Here is a 16,160-nt window from a genome sequence, read left to right as displayed (position 1 = left end):
AGTAATATTAACAGCCAGGCGACAGTCTCTCCACAGCCACTCCATTAGCAGGAGACCTCTGCTGGGGGGGGTGGGCAGCGAGGGCGGACATTCCAGCCTGTATGGAGACACTAAAGTGGGTGAGAAGAAGGGTCGAGGAAGAGGTGGGAGGCGCAGATCGAGGAATGTGCGGATGGGGATGTGTCGTGAAGATGAGCAGCATCACTGCACAAGATTCAGTTGTAACCTCAGAGATTGTTTTCTGGCAGGTTCACCCCATAGATGCAGTCACCTCTGAAAGCCTTGTGTAACACGTTTGTATCATTTTTACACCATCCACAAAAGTAAAAGAATCTCTTTCTCGCTGTTTATCTGTCTGTCCATCAGTCGTGTACTCTTCCAAAAACGGTTTTGTGGATTTCAACGAAACCTCACATGATGGTACCAGACCATGTAAAGATATGCATAATGGAAAGTTATTCCGGTGGGACCTCCTCAGTGAGACACAATTGGACTTTTGTATTTATTAGTGCATCATACTGTATGATATTGGCTTCATAAATGCAGCACCTTCTCAACTGCTTTATGGATTTCAGTGACACTTCTCACAATGATAGATGATGTACATGAATGAAAATAGGAAGATAATTAGATTTTAGTTTTTGTTTTTAATAAGTTATATTTGTAAATTACATGTACAGAGGTTGGGCAGTTTAATTCATGAAATATTTGCAATAGAGCTGAAACAACTAATGGAGTTAATCGATTAAAATCGATTATTAAAATAGATGTCAACTAATTTAGTCATCGATTAGTTGCTAAATAACTTTGTTTTACCGCAAATGTTTCATTTCTTCCATATAATCAACCGAGCTTTGCTTTGAATTTGAACCAGTGAATGAGTGCTTTGAGCTGCTGCTTCGTTGGTTTCGTTTTATTTCGCTTTATCTTAATTTTTCCCCACTAAAACCCTAAAGAGCACATGCCTGTGAGGAATATTTACCTTTTTTATGTTAAACTGACCTGTTATGGTCTTCTGAAACAGTTGATAGATGTATTTTATGCTAACGCTGATGCTAACGCGTTAGCAGGTCTATGGCGTTTTCAGTGTTAAAGTTAGCATTAAGCTGCTGGCAGTTCAACATGTTTGTGCATTTGTTTTCTGTATAATAATTAATGGCTTAGTGTTTGTTGTCGTAAAAGAGTCATATGTATTGCAGATTATATTTTTTAATTTATTTTATTTATATATTAATAATAGTAATAATAATATAGTAATAATAACTAAGAATGCTACAATACAATTTTAGAGAAAGAAGTCACATGTGTCATTGTGAAATGACCACATAGTTTACAAGTTATACAGAGAATGTTGCACATATAAAGATCAGGCTACAATTTTTGATTTAGGTTTTATGATTAACTGGTTATGCTAATCGCTCATTTGCAGCAACAAAAATCCCTCTTTTTTCACCATATATTTTATAACATTTATATGTTTCAATGTTGTTTTATGGCAACTCAGCACTTTGATAAAGCAATGTCATTTTAAATAATTATTTTTGTTCTTTATTATAAACTGTTTTATTCTTTATTATTTTATATTTCAACAGCCAAGGGACATTTGACGATTTGTTGATTTTCAAGTATTTTACGTTTTCAAATAATGTTTTGTTGTTAAATAAAGTGATGGAAGTAGAGAAAAATTGTTTCCCTGGCACATTTTAAAAAAATTCCCCGCTAATCCGATTAATCATGTCGAAACCCCATCAGATTCATCGATGATCCAAATAATCGTTTGTTGCAGCCCTAATTTGCAATCACTGATATATAATAACTAGCACACTGCCTGTGGGGATCCATGGGCACTAGATTGGGTAGTGTTTATAAAAAGGTAGGTGCCATTTTTCAAGGGTGGTAATAAATTAAGCAATGAGTTGGAATGGCATGTCAGTCCAGAATGTTTTAGAACCTTAGACCTCAACAGTTTTTACAAGAGGAACTTTACCCTTTTATTTCCTGTTTAATTATGTAATTTGTAGTGTTAATTTATTGTCTTAATGTATGTATAAATTGTTTAGGTTGTTATCATATACATGCTATTATTATTATCATTATTATTGTTGTTAATATTATTATTATTATTATTTTATTTTTACTTCTATTTTGTTATTTTATTTTTAAATGGACCACAACGGAAATAAATGTTTTCACTTTCTTGTGTCATCCATATATTTTTAATGTATTTGCAATTATATGCACTTAAATTGAACTTACTAAATACAATCTCACACTCGAGCTTTTAATATAAAGATGATTTACTGGTCCCCTGCTGGAAAGATGTGTGAGTCCAAAATGTAATTAACAATGTTAGCTACTATTTGAAACTTCTCCAAAACTATTAGTCCTATCAGTGTTCTGTTTTGGTGAAATACATAAGCATACCAAATAGCAAATGTCAGCGTTGCTCTGTTTGTCCTTGATGGAAGTTGCTTGCTTGCACGTGTGCACACAGCTGTTTGTCTATGCAGGTGCTTTTAATTTTAGACACAAACAGGGTGGAGATCAAACACAATACACATTTCACTCATGGTGTCAGCAACATGAGACTGAACTCACTCATGGCAACGGCAACATAACTTAACCAAAGGCCCCTGGACATGTGCATGTCTTTGACTCACGCACCAGTACGACCTGTGTTGTGTTGGAGCGTAAACTCATCTTTAACTGGTGTAGACCGGACGCCAGAGGGGCATCCTGTCTAGAGATTTTTGAAATGTTCAAAAAAGCTTTCACGCATAAAAATGTTGTGCTATGTGGCGCGATCTACTCACTAACATGATGTTCAGCTCATCAAGTGGAGTAAAGAAGAAGTGAACAGAGCGAGTGGTGACGTCAGCGGATCGCATCAGAGTACAGCTTGTCTGAAGGATTATAACAAGAAGTTAAATCTGTTATCAACATACTTTAACAGCTGCACACAAGAAGGAAAGAACACACACAACTGTTTTACCAAGCCATGACAATGTAATGACAAATAATTACCCTTTTAGATGGCTTAAAATGCTTTCTGCAGCTTGTTCGGCATGCACATGCGAATGGCTGAAGCTTGCGCGGTCCTCTGTGATTCAGGAAGTGATTACAGCCGTTTTCAACGGCCAATTTGCAGAGAAAATGAATAATCTGACATGAAATAATTATTTTATATACACAACGTCCAGCGCATAGCACGTGGCAGCCAGTAGAACAAAGAACGGTGTTCAGCTGAGAACACAGTGGGCGGGTTCATCACGACGACATGTGGGCTTTGCATGAATCAAAGACATGCTCGTGTCAGAGGGCCTTAAAGTGACTAAAGCAATTTGAAATACAAAATCACAATAAATCAGTAACACTAACACTGTTAAACTAACATGGACCACAATCATAACATTTTAAACCCAAAACTTCCATGGTGCATTGCAGCACAACATCTATTGTTTATTGGTTAGCTAAAATAGCTAATTTCTCCAAAAATGTTTTTCAACTTTCCGTTTTCACAGCGTTCATCCTTGACCCAAAATACATAAGCATACCAAATGGCAAGTCTCAGCTTCCACGGTTTTTGCTTGATGCATGCACATAGAGGCCACCTGGCTATTATAATATAGAAAATAGAATGATTGATTTTATATATATATATATATATATATATATATATATATATATATATATCTTAGATGCAAACATTTGTCCTGGGTTTGCTTCCTGCCTGGTCGTTTCTGTGTGGAGTTTGCATGTTCTCTGCATGTTTACGCGGGCTCCCTCCAGGTGCTCTGGCTTCCTCCCACTTCCAGTGACAAACAGGTTTGGTGAACTGGTGAATGTAAATTGCCTGTACATGTGAATGATAGTGTGAATGAATTTGTGTATCTATATGTGGCCCTGTGATAGATTCCAGGTTGTACCCCACCTCTTGTCCAATGACTGTTGGGATATTCTCCAACTGAACTAAGCGGGTATAGAAAAGGAATGAATAAATTCAAGCGACGTGTTTGGCAGCTACTATAGTGGACTTTTTGTAAGCCTGGTCACAGATCTCTAGTTTTGTCTGTTTCTAAAGCAGGTGTTGTCATATTAATGTTTAGACCTCTGTGTATGTTGCAGGTTTGCTGAACAGAGACTGTACATGCTGTTCAACACGGCCGCTGACAGAGATCCAAGTGCACCATGGACAGTGGCCTAAGGGTCCTCCTGTCTACCGTGCTGTGTCTCACTCAGTCTGTGCCCATCAGTTGCTTTTGTAAGTTTTTCTCCTCACATGTTAACATACATGGGGGTCCTTTCCATGCATTATTGCGCAGGAAATTGACAAAAATACCCTGAAAAATACTAGCTGATAATCTGATAACATTTGTTTTGTGAAGACACATCAGATATTTGCACTAAAAGTGTGCAGTGAGCTAATTTTTGTGAAGAATTTCTTTCATAAATCAAGAGAAACATTTCTTGCCAGTGAATCACAGGATAGAATAATAAATATATCAAACAATAGTAAAAGTAAATCCCTTTGGCTGCTCCCTTATTTTTTCCCCTCGGGGTTGCCACAGCAAATCCAAAGTCGATTTGCATGTTGATTTTGGCTCAAGTTTTACACCAGATGCCCTTCCTGACACATCTTACATTACATGGAGAAATTTGGCAGGGGTGGGGTTTGAACTGGCATTGAAACCAAGCTTATATACATAATATGCATATAATCAACACATATCAAGGACTTGCACCAATTGTCACTGAATTTGTCCTAAATGTGAGAGCAGTTGATTTCAGAATGTAGGCCCCACTTCATGAAACTGGCTGTGCTTAGATTTGTTAATCAAGGGCATAATTCTGGTAAAATGGGCCAAACTCAAACAATTGTTGTGAAAGTGTAGTGACACGGACCCACAACAGGGGGCGCAAATGAACGGTCAATAGATGAGCCAAAAATTAACAATTTAATGTTGTGAAGGTGCACAACGAACATACAGACAATCTCAGAATATGATTACAGTCAATCCACAAAGGTGACGTGTGGGCAGGCTCGAGGATAGAAGACGTCTGTCCTGAGAAGAGCCGGAACCACACGATTTCCGCCTCCACCGAACCTGGTGAATACTGGAGCCGCCACGTCCCGAATTCCCAGGTGATCACCGTCCCCGACTGTCGGATCTAGTACTGCTGGCGAGAACAAAGACAGTCAAGTGTGGGTGTGTGTACACCCCGTAACAACAACGGTGGGAATGCCACCTCCACCTCTCACTCAATATGTTGCAGAGTACCACAGTGATTCCTCAGGGGAAATGAGTGCCGGCCTGCACTCACTCAGCCTCCACAGAAAAAGGGACCGGTACTCCTGCAAACACTCACAATATACAGATATGTTGCAACACAAATGGCTGAGGATATTACCTCCAACGAAGTACGATATCTCGGCAACGAGGTGGAGATGACGTCTGGTCTTTATGGAGTGAGATGATGTTGAGTAGATGGGTGACAGCTGTCAAGAGATAATGAGTGACAGCTGTCACCCCCGGCTGTGTCCGTGGCGGCAGCGCCCTCTCGTGCCTGAAGCCCGCACTTCAGGCAGGGCGCCCACTGGTGGTGGGCCAGCAGTACCTCCTCTTCTGGCGGCCCACACAACAACAATATGATAATATGAGTATTACCAACCTATAACAAGGTATTGTACTAACCTTCACGAATTTCATCTTTGGGATAAATGCATGGACAGACATAACATAACATGCTATGACATAATCCAGCCGTTGTCCAGTTGGGGATTACAAAAAACGAATAAAATAAAAAACATCCCATATGATACTCTCAACCAGGATCTCCTTTTCTTCCTTAGTGCATGGGTCACCTCTTTGTCAGATATTGTGAAAATCATTCCATACATCTGATAAATCTCTTGTAGTAACAGAAGTAGTATCACACTTTTTTTAATTCTTGAAATTTATTTCCATCTGCCTCATAATTTGTCAACACTTATTCCAGATGATAGGAAAACATTTAATTCATGAAATGAACTTGTTTCACATTGCAAAGTCTTAGAATTTTTACAAAGTTATCAGTTTCCCTGTTCTGTCCATTTTTACAGATGCCATGAAAAAAATTATTTCTATGTCAGCGTTAATGTTCTCACCATGTTTAATCAAATTTGAATAATTTGTTTTCATGTGAAAAGAAACAGACATTAGCAACTGCATAAGTTCATTGATGGAATTATGTTAGCCCTAACCTAACACTTTGTGCCTGTTTTTGTCAATGTGTGCCTTCTTCTTCAGCCCATCATCTCTCCTTCCATTTCGAGCCTGTCTCCGTTGTCCAGAGTCAAGGTTCTGTTGCTCGTCTGCGCTGCTCAGCCAGCCCTCCATCTGTGGTGGTTTCATGGCGCTTCAATGGCCAGCACCTGGACCAGGATGTGTTGCCTGATGTGGCGCAACACAAAGACTCCCTCATCATTGCTTCTCTTCAGCCAAGCCATTTAGGCATTTATCAGTGTGTGGCGCAGTTAGACGGCGGGCCAGCTATAGCCAGCCGTCATGCACGTGTGGCCATAGCAGGTACGGATACAGAAAATTACCCTTCAAAGCAGGGAATAAAGAAAGAGAGGAAGCTGCTTTGAGAAAGAGAATGTCGTTTTCTAACTGTTGAACACTTGGAAAGAATGGTTGTCCTCGGCTGAGTGATGGAGGAAGGAAGCGGTCAGAGTTTGTAGTTGGGCACCCATCCAGATACCTCTTAACCATTATCCTTAATAAGCCTCAGGTCTTCCTGAGTAGTCTGTTAGGTCCCTGCTGGGATTGCTGCTTTGCTGTTTGTTGGACCCAAAACAAGGATCTTGACCCTGATCTGGAACTGGAACAGGCATGAATAGTATCACTCTCTGCAGCAATAAACAAACCCTGCGATCCAACACAAACAGCTCAAGTAGTGCTGCTTGCCCTCATACTTGACCGTGCTGATGTTATCACATATCAAATGTCTGATACTCTGCACAGTGTGTTTGAGTTGTATTTCTCTGAGCATTGTCTTTCTCTGTTTTATAGAAATTTCAGAATATGCTGTTGGTCAGCGGCGCTCTTTATCAGTACAGGAAGGCAGCACTGTTCATATAGATTGTCCTCTACCACACAGTGTTCCTCCAGCCCTCCCAAGACTCAGAGTACGAGGAGAGTGGATAGACATGTCAACAGGTACCATTATGCATATTCTAACTTCACCCCTTGCTGGAAAAGGGTATTGCAAGTAATCATGTGTAGGTCTTTTTATGTGCACACACGCATTTACTATCAAAAGGGATTTTTACTTCATGTAAACTACAGTAAGGTGTCATTTGTGTCACCCTACAAATTTTGCTTGATGGAACCTGTATTAAAAACCCTCAGATGTTGTTATGCACACACAAGGTGTTTTGAAAAAGCCTTAATTGGAATGGAAACACCTTTTCTGTTATTACAGGTCACATGACGTACAGAAACTGTCACATGATATTCTAAAACACATGGTGTGGTACGTCTGGACAGACTCCGTTCACAGAGTAAGAAACAGAATTTATTGAATCTGACAAGACATTACAAAAATAATGAGATGGCAATATTTAGCAGGACTTACACTACTGGCGCCATGACCACTGTAATGACAGTTATCAAGAGAGGGAAAAACCTAAAGGAAAGTAAACTTTTCTGGTTTCAGTCCTGCCCCTCCTGTCATACATTTCCATCATGGATCAAATAAAGGAATGTTTGGCAGAACAGACTGAAAATATGACCAACTTCACAACACGGAGTCTAAAAACTACAAAGACACTCAAATGACCTGCAGTTTATGGAGGAAAATTCCACATACCATTGGTTTGGAGGTTAATGATTGTATGAAGAAGTGGAGCTCATTGAGGTACAAATTGGTCCAGAAAAACCCATGGTGGTAAACTGCATTAAGACACCCACCAGTGTGACGGAGAACTATAAAAGGGTCATGCGCACGTTGACGTCATTGCATGGCCATGGAGTTACGGAATTGTAGAAGAAGAAATCAGGCTTTAGGGTTTTAAGGTACCACTCCACAGCGGACTTAGAAAAAAGAGCAACTTGGCTAAATGTAATCATTTTAATGCACGTAATGCCTGGCGCTTATTTCAGACAGGCGTTTAATTTTTTTTCAGATGAAGTTTTGACCTGGTCATTAAATGAGGCAGGTCCTGATTCAAGGTTAGGCATTTAATCAAGGAAATGCGTAAACCTAACTGGTGCTGGGTATTCCCCGTAGATTGTTTGGTGTCTCCTCACTGTAACTAATCCGTTACATACATACTGTATAGCGGATTTTGTCCTTTTTAAAAAAAATTTTTTTTTTTTTACATATAGTGGATTTCAGTTTTAACAGACAAAATTCTCTGGTCCACCTGAATCCATTATATGCAAGTTTTACTGTATAAGAAAACTTGTTTTGTTGTCTTTTGCTTTAAATGCTTTGTCTCCATTTGAAGGCACTTCCTCATTTCACTGCAATATGAGTAAAACTATGAACAGTCTGTAATCAACCATTTCAGATGAATTAGTCCATGCAGACTCACAGAATTGTAGGACATTGCAGATGTTTAATATGCAACCTCAAGTTTACTGTACTTGAGCTCTTGGCGAAATTCCATTGTACCTGCATTAATAATAAATATCCACCGGGTGTAGATACTGCTCCATTTTAAGAACCTTGAGTACAGGCTGCTGTGGGACACTGTGGCAACCAGCCTGTTGCTTATATTAATAGATACATATTAATATATTAATGACACAAATGGAACCCCATAGCCTCTGCTATGCAGCTCAGCAAACTGCTGCACATCAAGATCAATGTTTCATAAAGAACAGAGGACATCTCATTTTTTTTGGGGGGGGGGGGGGGGTCAGGTTTGGTCGGTTGTAGCTTATTGTTTGTATTATAACGTTTGGAAAGGGGTGTCATTTGATTTAAAACTGCGATTCGCTCTGAAGTTATTAATTCTGACCAAAATCTGTGTGACTCTTTAGAGCTGTGCATTTAGTCCCACAAAACAGAGAATATTATTATTATTATTATTATTATTTTCTTTAGCTGATGGACAACTTCAGTGTACACACAGCTGGTGCTCAAGCCATAGAACCATCGCGTACAACTCCGGTGTGGAGCGCTGGACGTTTCTTGCCCGCAACAAGTCAAGAGTCCCAGTTTGTGATTTTAATACACACAAAGCTGACTCACGATTGACATCTTTAAAATGGCTTTGAGAGGGGTTAATGAAGACATTGCGGACCTGCCACTTGTGAAAATCAGGGAAACAGAGAACCAGCGAACAGCGTGTCGAAGCGCTGCTTCGTTGCTTCAGCCTTCAAGAAGACCCGCTGCAGTCTGCAGTCAATGTAGAGAAATAATAATTTCCCGATAAACATCCTCAAAAACAACGGCCGCTCCAGTGTCCCGAACTGAAGGACCGATAAGGAAATCATTAAGCTTTCTGGCTTATGTCCGTGGTGCATTCAATGTGCATCAGAAAAAAAACTGATGCAAGCAGGCAGCGAGTGATGCAGCACAATTCAACCCGTCAAATGAATCGCACACTGAATGAATCGATGCAGTCGGATCACGCACGTTTGTATCTAGATACCAATTCGTATCGATTAATCTCCACATGCCTAATATATACTGTATATATTTTCTCTATATTACCTGCAGCTACTGTTTTATTGTGACTTTTTCATTTCAGGTGATTATTTAATTCTTCCATCTGGAAGTCTCCAGATTACCTCTGTCTCAGATCGGCATCAGGGCATGTATAAATGTGGCGCCTACAACCCTGTTACTGGGGAAACTAGGGTGCAGCGTCATGGTACTAAGGTCTCCGTCAAACGTAAGTCTGAAAATTATGTAATTTTTTTGTCTTTGCAGTTACAGTTCATTAAGGTAGTTTTATTTTTGTTTTATTTTTAATTTTTGTTAGATTCAGACAACTCATCTCCTGTTCACGTTATTTACCCCGCCACTGCCATGACCGTGTCAGCGCAGCAGCAACAGCCACTGACACTGGAGTGTGTCCTGAGTGGCAGCCCTGCACCCACGGCCAGATGGTTTAAGAATGGCAAAGAGGTCACACTGGGGCAATCTCACCATCAGCAACACAACAACCTGGGTTTTGTTTCAATGGAAAGCAGTGATGAAGGGAACTATAGCTGTGTCGCTGAAACTGAGAAGGGAACTTTGATCAGCTCCAACTATACTGTGAATGTCCTTGGTAAGAATAAAATATCTTGGATTCTGATCAGGTCTCTCTTAAAAGATAGAGAGGGTAATCTTTCTGCTCTGCTCCATAGAGCCTGTGTCTGTCTTGAGGGGTCTGACCAACCAGCAGGTGTCTCCTGGCTCCTCGGCTTCTTTTACCTGCACAGCAAAAGGAAGCCCCGCCCCTAACATCACCTGGCTGTTCAACGCTGATCCCATCAAACTGTCACATCACTTTCACATCTCTGGAGACTCGCTTGTTATAGTAAATGTGATGCCACAGGATGAAGGTGTGTACCAGTGTCTGCTGGACAATGGGATCAGTTCGGCACAGTCGCATTCTCTTCTTACGACACAGTCAGGTACGTGTGATTGATCATGTGAGATTTTCATGTGTTGCTTAAGTTCATTCTGAAAGAAAACTGAATGGATGAGATTGTATGTATTACTGTGTGTGTGTGCGTGTGTCACACTCACTCACTCATCACTCATCTTCAACCGCTTTTCTGGGTTCGGGTCATGGGGGCAACATCTCCAGCAGGGGAGCCCAGACTTCCTTTTCTCGTGCCACATTGACCACCTCTGACTGGGGGGTCCCGAGGCGTTCCCAGGCCAGTGTGGAGATATAATCTCTCCACCTAGTCCTGGGTCTTCCCTGGGGTCTCCTCCCAGATGGATGTGCCTGGAACACCTCCCTAGGGAGGCGCTTCATTTTGTTATATTACATCCTTTTTCCAAAATGGAGTAAATTCATTTTTCCCCTCAAAAATCTACTCCACAATACCCCATAATGATGATATGAAAAAAGTTTTTTTTTTTGGTAAATTTATTAAAAATAAAAAACTAAAAAAAAAAAAAAATCACATGTACTTAAGTATTCACACCCTTTGCTCAATACTTTGTTGATGCATCTTTGGCAGCAATTATAGCCTCAAGTCTTCTTGAATATGATGCCAGAAGCTTGGTGCACCTATCATTAGGCAGTTTTGTCCATTCCTCTTTGCAGCACCTCTCAGGCTGGTTGGATGGGGAGTGTCGGTGCACAGCCATTTTCAGATCTCTCCAGAGATGTTCAATCAGATTCAGGTCTGGACTCTGGCTGGGCCACTCAAGGACATTCAGAGAGTTGTCCTGAAGCCACTCCTTTGATATCTTGGCTGTGTGCTTAGGGTCATTGTCTTGCTGGTGTTACGGTCGAGTTGATCAAACCAAGATAGGATGCAAAAAGCAGGGAGCTGTGATGAAAAGCAAAACGACAATGTTATTGGAATGATGATACAAGGGAATCTGGAATATTGCGGGGAGACACCTGAGGCATAAGACACAGACTGGACCAGAACAGGTGTAGTGGCAGGAGACCAAAACCAAGTGGCTGCCCACGACCTGACAGCGAACTGGAACGCCAGGGAACAGAGAAACAGACTGATTGGAAAAACTAGAAAAGAACAACATGACCACTATCTTTCTAAGCTAGAGAGGCCAGAGACCACGTAGCGATTACTGAGTTTCTGGCAAAGGTGGACAGGCTGGACCAGGGCTTATAAGCAGGTGAGTTGATTGAAGACAGATGATGAAAAGCAGCTCCGTGGCACAGCGTCTGTAGAAACAGAAAAGGAGGGAGAGCAGACCAGAGCAAACACCAAGGCAGCACAGCAGCTGAAAGATGAACCGTTGTCCCAGTCTGAGTTCAAGAGCTTGCTGGAGCAGGTTTTCATCCAGGATGTTTCTGTACATTGCTGCATTCATCTTTCCTTCAATCCTGACTAGTCTCCCAGTTCCTGCCACTGAAACACATCCCCACAGCATGATGCTGCCACCACCATGCTTCACTGTAGGGATGGTGCCTCATTTCCTCCAAACATGACACCTGGCATTCACGCCAAAGAGTTCAATCTTTGTCTCATCAGACCAGAGAATTTTGTTTCTCATGGTCTGAGAGCGGCCCTGTGCCTTTAACTAAAGAGTGGCTTCCGTCTGGCCACTCTACCATACAGGCCTGATTGGTCGATTGCTGCAGAGATGGTTGTCCTACTGGAAGGTTCTCCTCTCTCCACAGAGGAATGAATGGAGCTCTGACAGTGTAACCATCGGGTTCTTGGTCACCTCTCTGACTAAGGCCTTTCTCCTCCGATCACTTAGTTGGGACGGGTGGCCAACTCTGGGAAGAGTCCTGGTGGACCCAAACTTCTTCCATTTACAGATGATGGAGGCCACTGTGCTCATTGGGACCTTCAAAGCAGCAGAAGTGTTTCTCTACCCTTCCCTAGATTTGTGCCTTGAGACAATCCTGTCTCAGAGGTCTACAGACAATTATGGGGTCTTGTGTGTCAAATTTTGAGAAAAAAAATTGATTTAATTAATTTTGGAATAAGGCTGTAACATAAAATATGGAAAAAAAAGTGTAGTGCAGTGAATACTTTCCAGATGCACTGTAAAAAAAAAAAAAAAAACATTTTTATGACATACAACTTGAAGATGTTGTGAATATTGGTAATGTTGGTCAGGTTGTAAAGGGTTAAGGCGTACCAGGCGGGATTCTGCAGACATATTGCATCTGCGGGGAGTCCTTGCTCTGTGTGTGTGTGTGTGTGTGTTTTTCTGACGGCCAGTTGGAGAGGCTTGGCTAGTAACGCACTCCTCCTGAGCCTTGAACTGAGTTTGAGCGTGAGAGTGAGCTTTGTGCACACCGTCAGGATTAAGCCCCCGGACGCTGGAATGTAAGGAGTAACCGTGGAGGGTTATGACGAGGACCAGACCACCCAGCTGTCAACATCATACACAACTGCCTTTTATTTATTAACACATCACAAGCCTCTTCCTCTCCTCCACCTCTCTCCCTACTCTCCAAACCACTCCTTTTCTCCCTCCCCAGCTGCTCTAGTCCAACACTCTTCTCCTCATCTGGCTCCTCAGTGCACAGAATGACTAATACACCCACATGTTGAATGCAAGGGAGCACACAGCAGGCAGGATCAGGCAGGTTTGTTACAAAATTTTTGCCCACTTTCTCAGACCGCAGGAAGAAGAATGAGATTGAATAGCTTTTCCTTCAGCTTGTGCAAAGCACTTTTCTATACAAAAACATAATGTCAGCTTGATAAGCTGGATTTACCCAGCCAAGATAAACACTTGAGGTTAGTTTGTGTTCAGTGGCTGTTCCAGGTGCCAGGCGCCGCATCTTATCAGAAACCTTTCATTGAAAGTCAACAGCATTGCCAATACCACTTTTCGCAATTCATCACAGAGAGCACTGTGGAACATCACTGTTTCTCTGAGGATTTACTTATTGGCTTGGTCAGGACCACAGAAGCAACCCACATCAACAACTCTACAGAGCTTTTTTGCATTCACATTGAATTAGTAAATTGTGAGACAAAATTTATGATGAAACTTAAAGATAAGGTCAAGAGAAATTCTCAGTAATCTCTGGCTGTACATCAGAAATATTTAGTCTTAAACAGCACACAAATTTATAGCTGTAGAAATTTTGCGCTCAGCCTTTTAGAGATACTTTTGGGGGCGTTAATTATTTTTTTTTTTATTCTCACATTTTTATGTCAGATGAAAGGAACTCTGGTATTTTTCAACTTGGGCACTATTTTTTTTTTTTTTTTTTTAAGAGTTTTTGAGTTCATCTTTTTCACTCTACACAAAACTGTTTTATTGGTGCGGTTTTGGTTTTGAACCCAAATACCAGCACAGTATTTGGCTAAATGGCTGCATAATGTAATGGCACAGGACAAGCTAAGATATGAGCATACAACCATTTCTTGTCAGCACTGCTGATATGAAAATGTCATTAGTGTCTGGTAGCATGGAGAGGTAAATGTCCATTTTTACATCAGTAAAACGGCGCCTGACGGCGATCTGCGCTTCGAGGCGGCAGCGTCTCGCCGTTTCAAGTTCAGAACTTCCACATTTCAGGCTCTGTTGACACAGTAAGTCGTCAGAGAACAGAGAACTTTCAGAAGAAGTCGGCATGAGGAGTTTATTCAGACATTCCATTGTTAACGGTCATTTTGTAATGAAAGAACGTGCGGGCAGAGTCGCATGTCGGGCTGGACCCGACCGTGGGGGGTCGCGGCAGGAAAAACACCTCCGTTGGAAACCTTAACGGGCAAGTTGGAACATGCCCAAGCTCTTAAACAATTTCTCAGTTACTCACTTGTTGAAAGCCATCAAAAGCCGCCTGAATTTTACAAATGGTCTTCAACATGGAGGTGTTTTTCTGGTCGCGGCGCACACAGATTTGCGTCGTCGTCACGGAAACGACTAGGCGAATTTGCGCGCACGTTCTTTCATTACAAAATGACCTTTAACAGTGGAATGTCTGCATAAAGTCCTCATGCCGGCCTCTTCTGAATCTTCTCTGTTCTCTCACGACGTCCTGGGTCAACAGAACCTTAAATTAGGATGATTTCAGCTCGAAACAGCCAGACAACGTCGCCTGGGAGCGCTGCGCGACGTCCCGCTCCGTGGGAAGTCCTTACACCGACAGAAACACCCCATAATCTCTCATCAGCCGTTAAACTTTTCACAGAAAACCAGCTTAATTTCTCGAATAGTGTCCACTCGGATATTCCTCACAGGTCCAGAAAAATTTTGATAAAGCAACGCGCGCTATCTGGAGCAGCGTGTGAAACAAAGGAATTCATGCCGAGAGGGCGGGACCACATCTCACTCAAGGCCTGCCCACAGGGAAATGACGTCACCGACACGCGTGAAAAAACTCACGCATGCGCACGAGGGTTCAAGCATGATTGGTGTAATCGCATGTCATTCAAATCCATATAGTTAAAAAAATAAATAAATAAAAGGGTCGGTTTATTATCTAAGAGACCATAACAGACGCCTGCCCATACCATAACCCCACCACCACCATGGGCCACTCGATCCACAACATTGACATCAGAAAACTGCTCACCCACACGACTCCACACACGCTGTCTGCCATCTGCCCTGGACAGTGTGAACCGGGATTCATCCGTGAAGAGAACACCTCTCCAACGAGCCAAACGCCAGCGAATGTGAGCATTTGCCCACTCAAATCGGTTACAACAACGAACTGGAGTCAGGTCGAGACCCAGATGAGGACGACGAGCATGCAGATGAGCTTCCCTGAGACAGTTTCTGACAGTTTGTGCAGAAATTCTTTGGTTATGCAAACAGATTGTTCCAGCAGCTGTCCGAGTGGCTGGTCTCAGACGATCTTGGAGGTGAACATGCTGGATGTGGAGGTCCTGGGCTGGTGTGGTTACACGTGGTCTGCGGTTGTGAGGCTGGTTGGATGTACTGCCAAATTCTCTGAAACGCCCTTGGAGACGGCTTATGGTAGAGAAATGAACATTCAATACACGAGCAACAGCTCTGGTTGACATTCCTGCTGTCCCTCAAATCTTGCGACATCTGTGGCATTGTGCTGTGTGATAAAACTGCACCTTTCAGAGTGGCCTTTTATTGTGGGCAGTCTAAGGCACACCTGTGCACTAATCATGGTGTCTAATCAGCATCTTGATATGGCACACCTGTGAGGTGGGATGGATTATCTCGGCAAAGGAGATGTGCTCACTATCACAGATTTAGACTGGTTTGTGAACAATATTTGAGAGAAATGGTGATATTGTATATGTGGAAAAAGTTTTAGATCTTTGAGTTCATCTCATACAAAATGGGAGCAAAACCAAAAGTGTTGCGTTTATATTTTTGTTGAGTGTGTGTGTATGTGTATGTATGTATATATGTATGTGTATGTATGTATATATGTATGTGTATGTATGTATATATGTATGTGTATGTATGTATATGTGTATGTGTATGTATATATGTATGTGTATGTGTATGTATGTATGTATATATGTATATAATATACACACACGCACACGCACATTATTATTTACATTAATTAT

The 16,160-nt window shown here is 41.7% G+C and overlaps 1 protein-coding gene across 1 annotated transcript in view; it reads left to right on the top strand.

Annotated features, from left to right (window-relative positions):
• The window catches only part of cdon (cell adhesion associated, oncogene regulated), a 110,056-nt gene that overhangs the window by 49,513 nt on the left and 44,383 nt on the right, over positions 1-16,160 (top strand). The window contains exons 2-7 of the mRNA XM_034168494.1: positions 4,126-4,261; positions 6,288-6,566; positions 7,053-7,199; positions 9,743-9,886; positions 9,977-10,267; positions 10,347-10,616. Coding sequence (XP_034024385.1) covers positions 4,189-4,261; positions 6,288-6,566; positions 7,053-7,199; positions 9,743-9,886; positions 9,977-10,267; positions 10,347-10,616 — 1,204 coding nt within the window. The 5' untranslated portion in view covers positions 4,126-4,188. The remainder of the gene's footprint in view (positions 1-4,125; positions 4,262-6,287; positions 6,567-7,052; positions 7,200-9,742; positions 9,887-9,976; positions 10,268-10,346; positions 10,617-16,160) is intronic.

This window comes from Thalassophryne amazonica, chromosome 4, assembly GCF_902500255.1.
Source record: "Thalassophryne amazonica chromosome 4, fThaAma1.1, whole genome shotgun sequence".
Classification (NCBI taxonomy): domain Eukaryota; kingdom Metazoa; phylum Chordata; class Actinopteri; order Batrachoidiformes; family Batrachoididae; genus Thalassophryne; species Thalassophryne amazonica.
The sequence above is the reverse complement of the archived record's forward strand: the minus strand, read 5'-3'. Positions and strand labels throughout refer to the sequence as shown.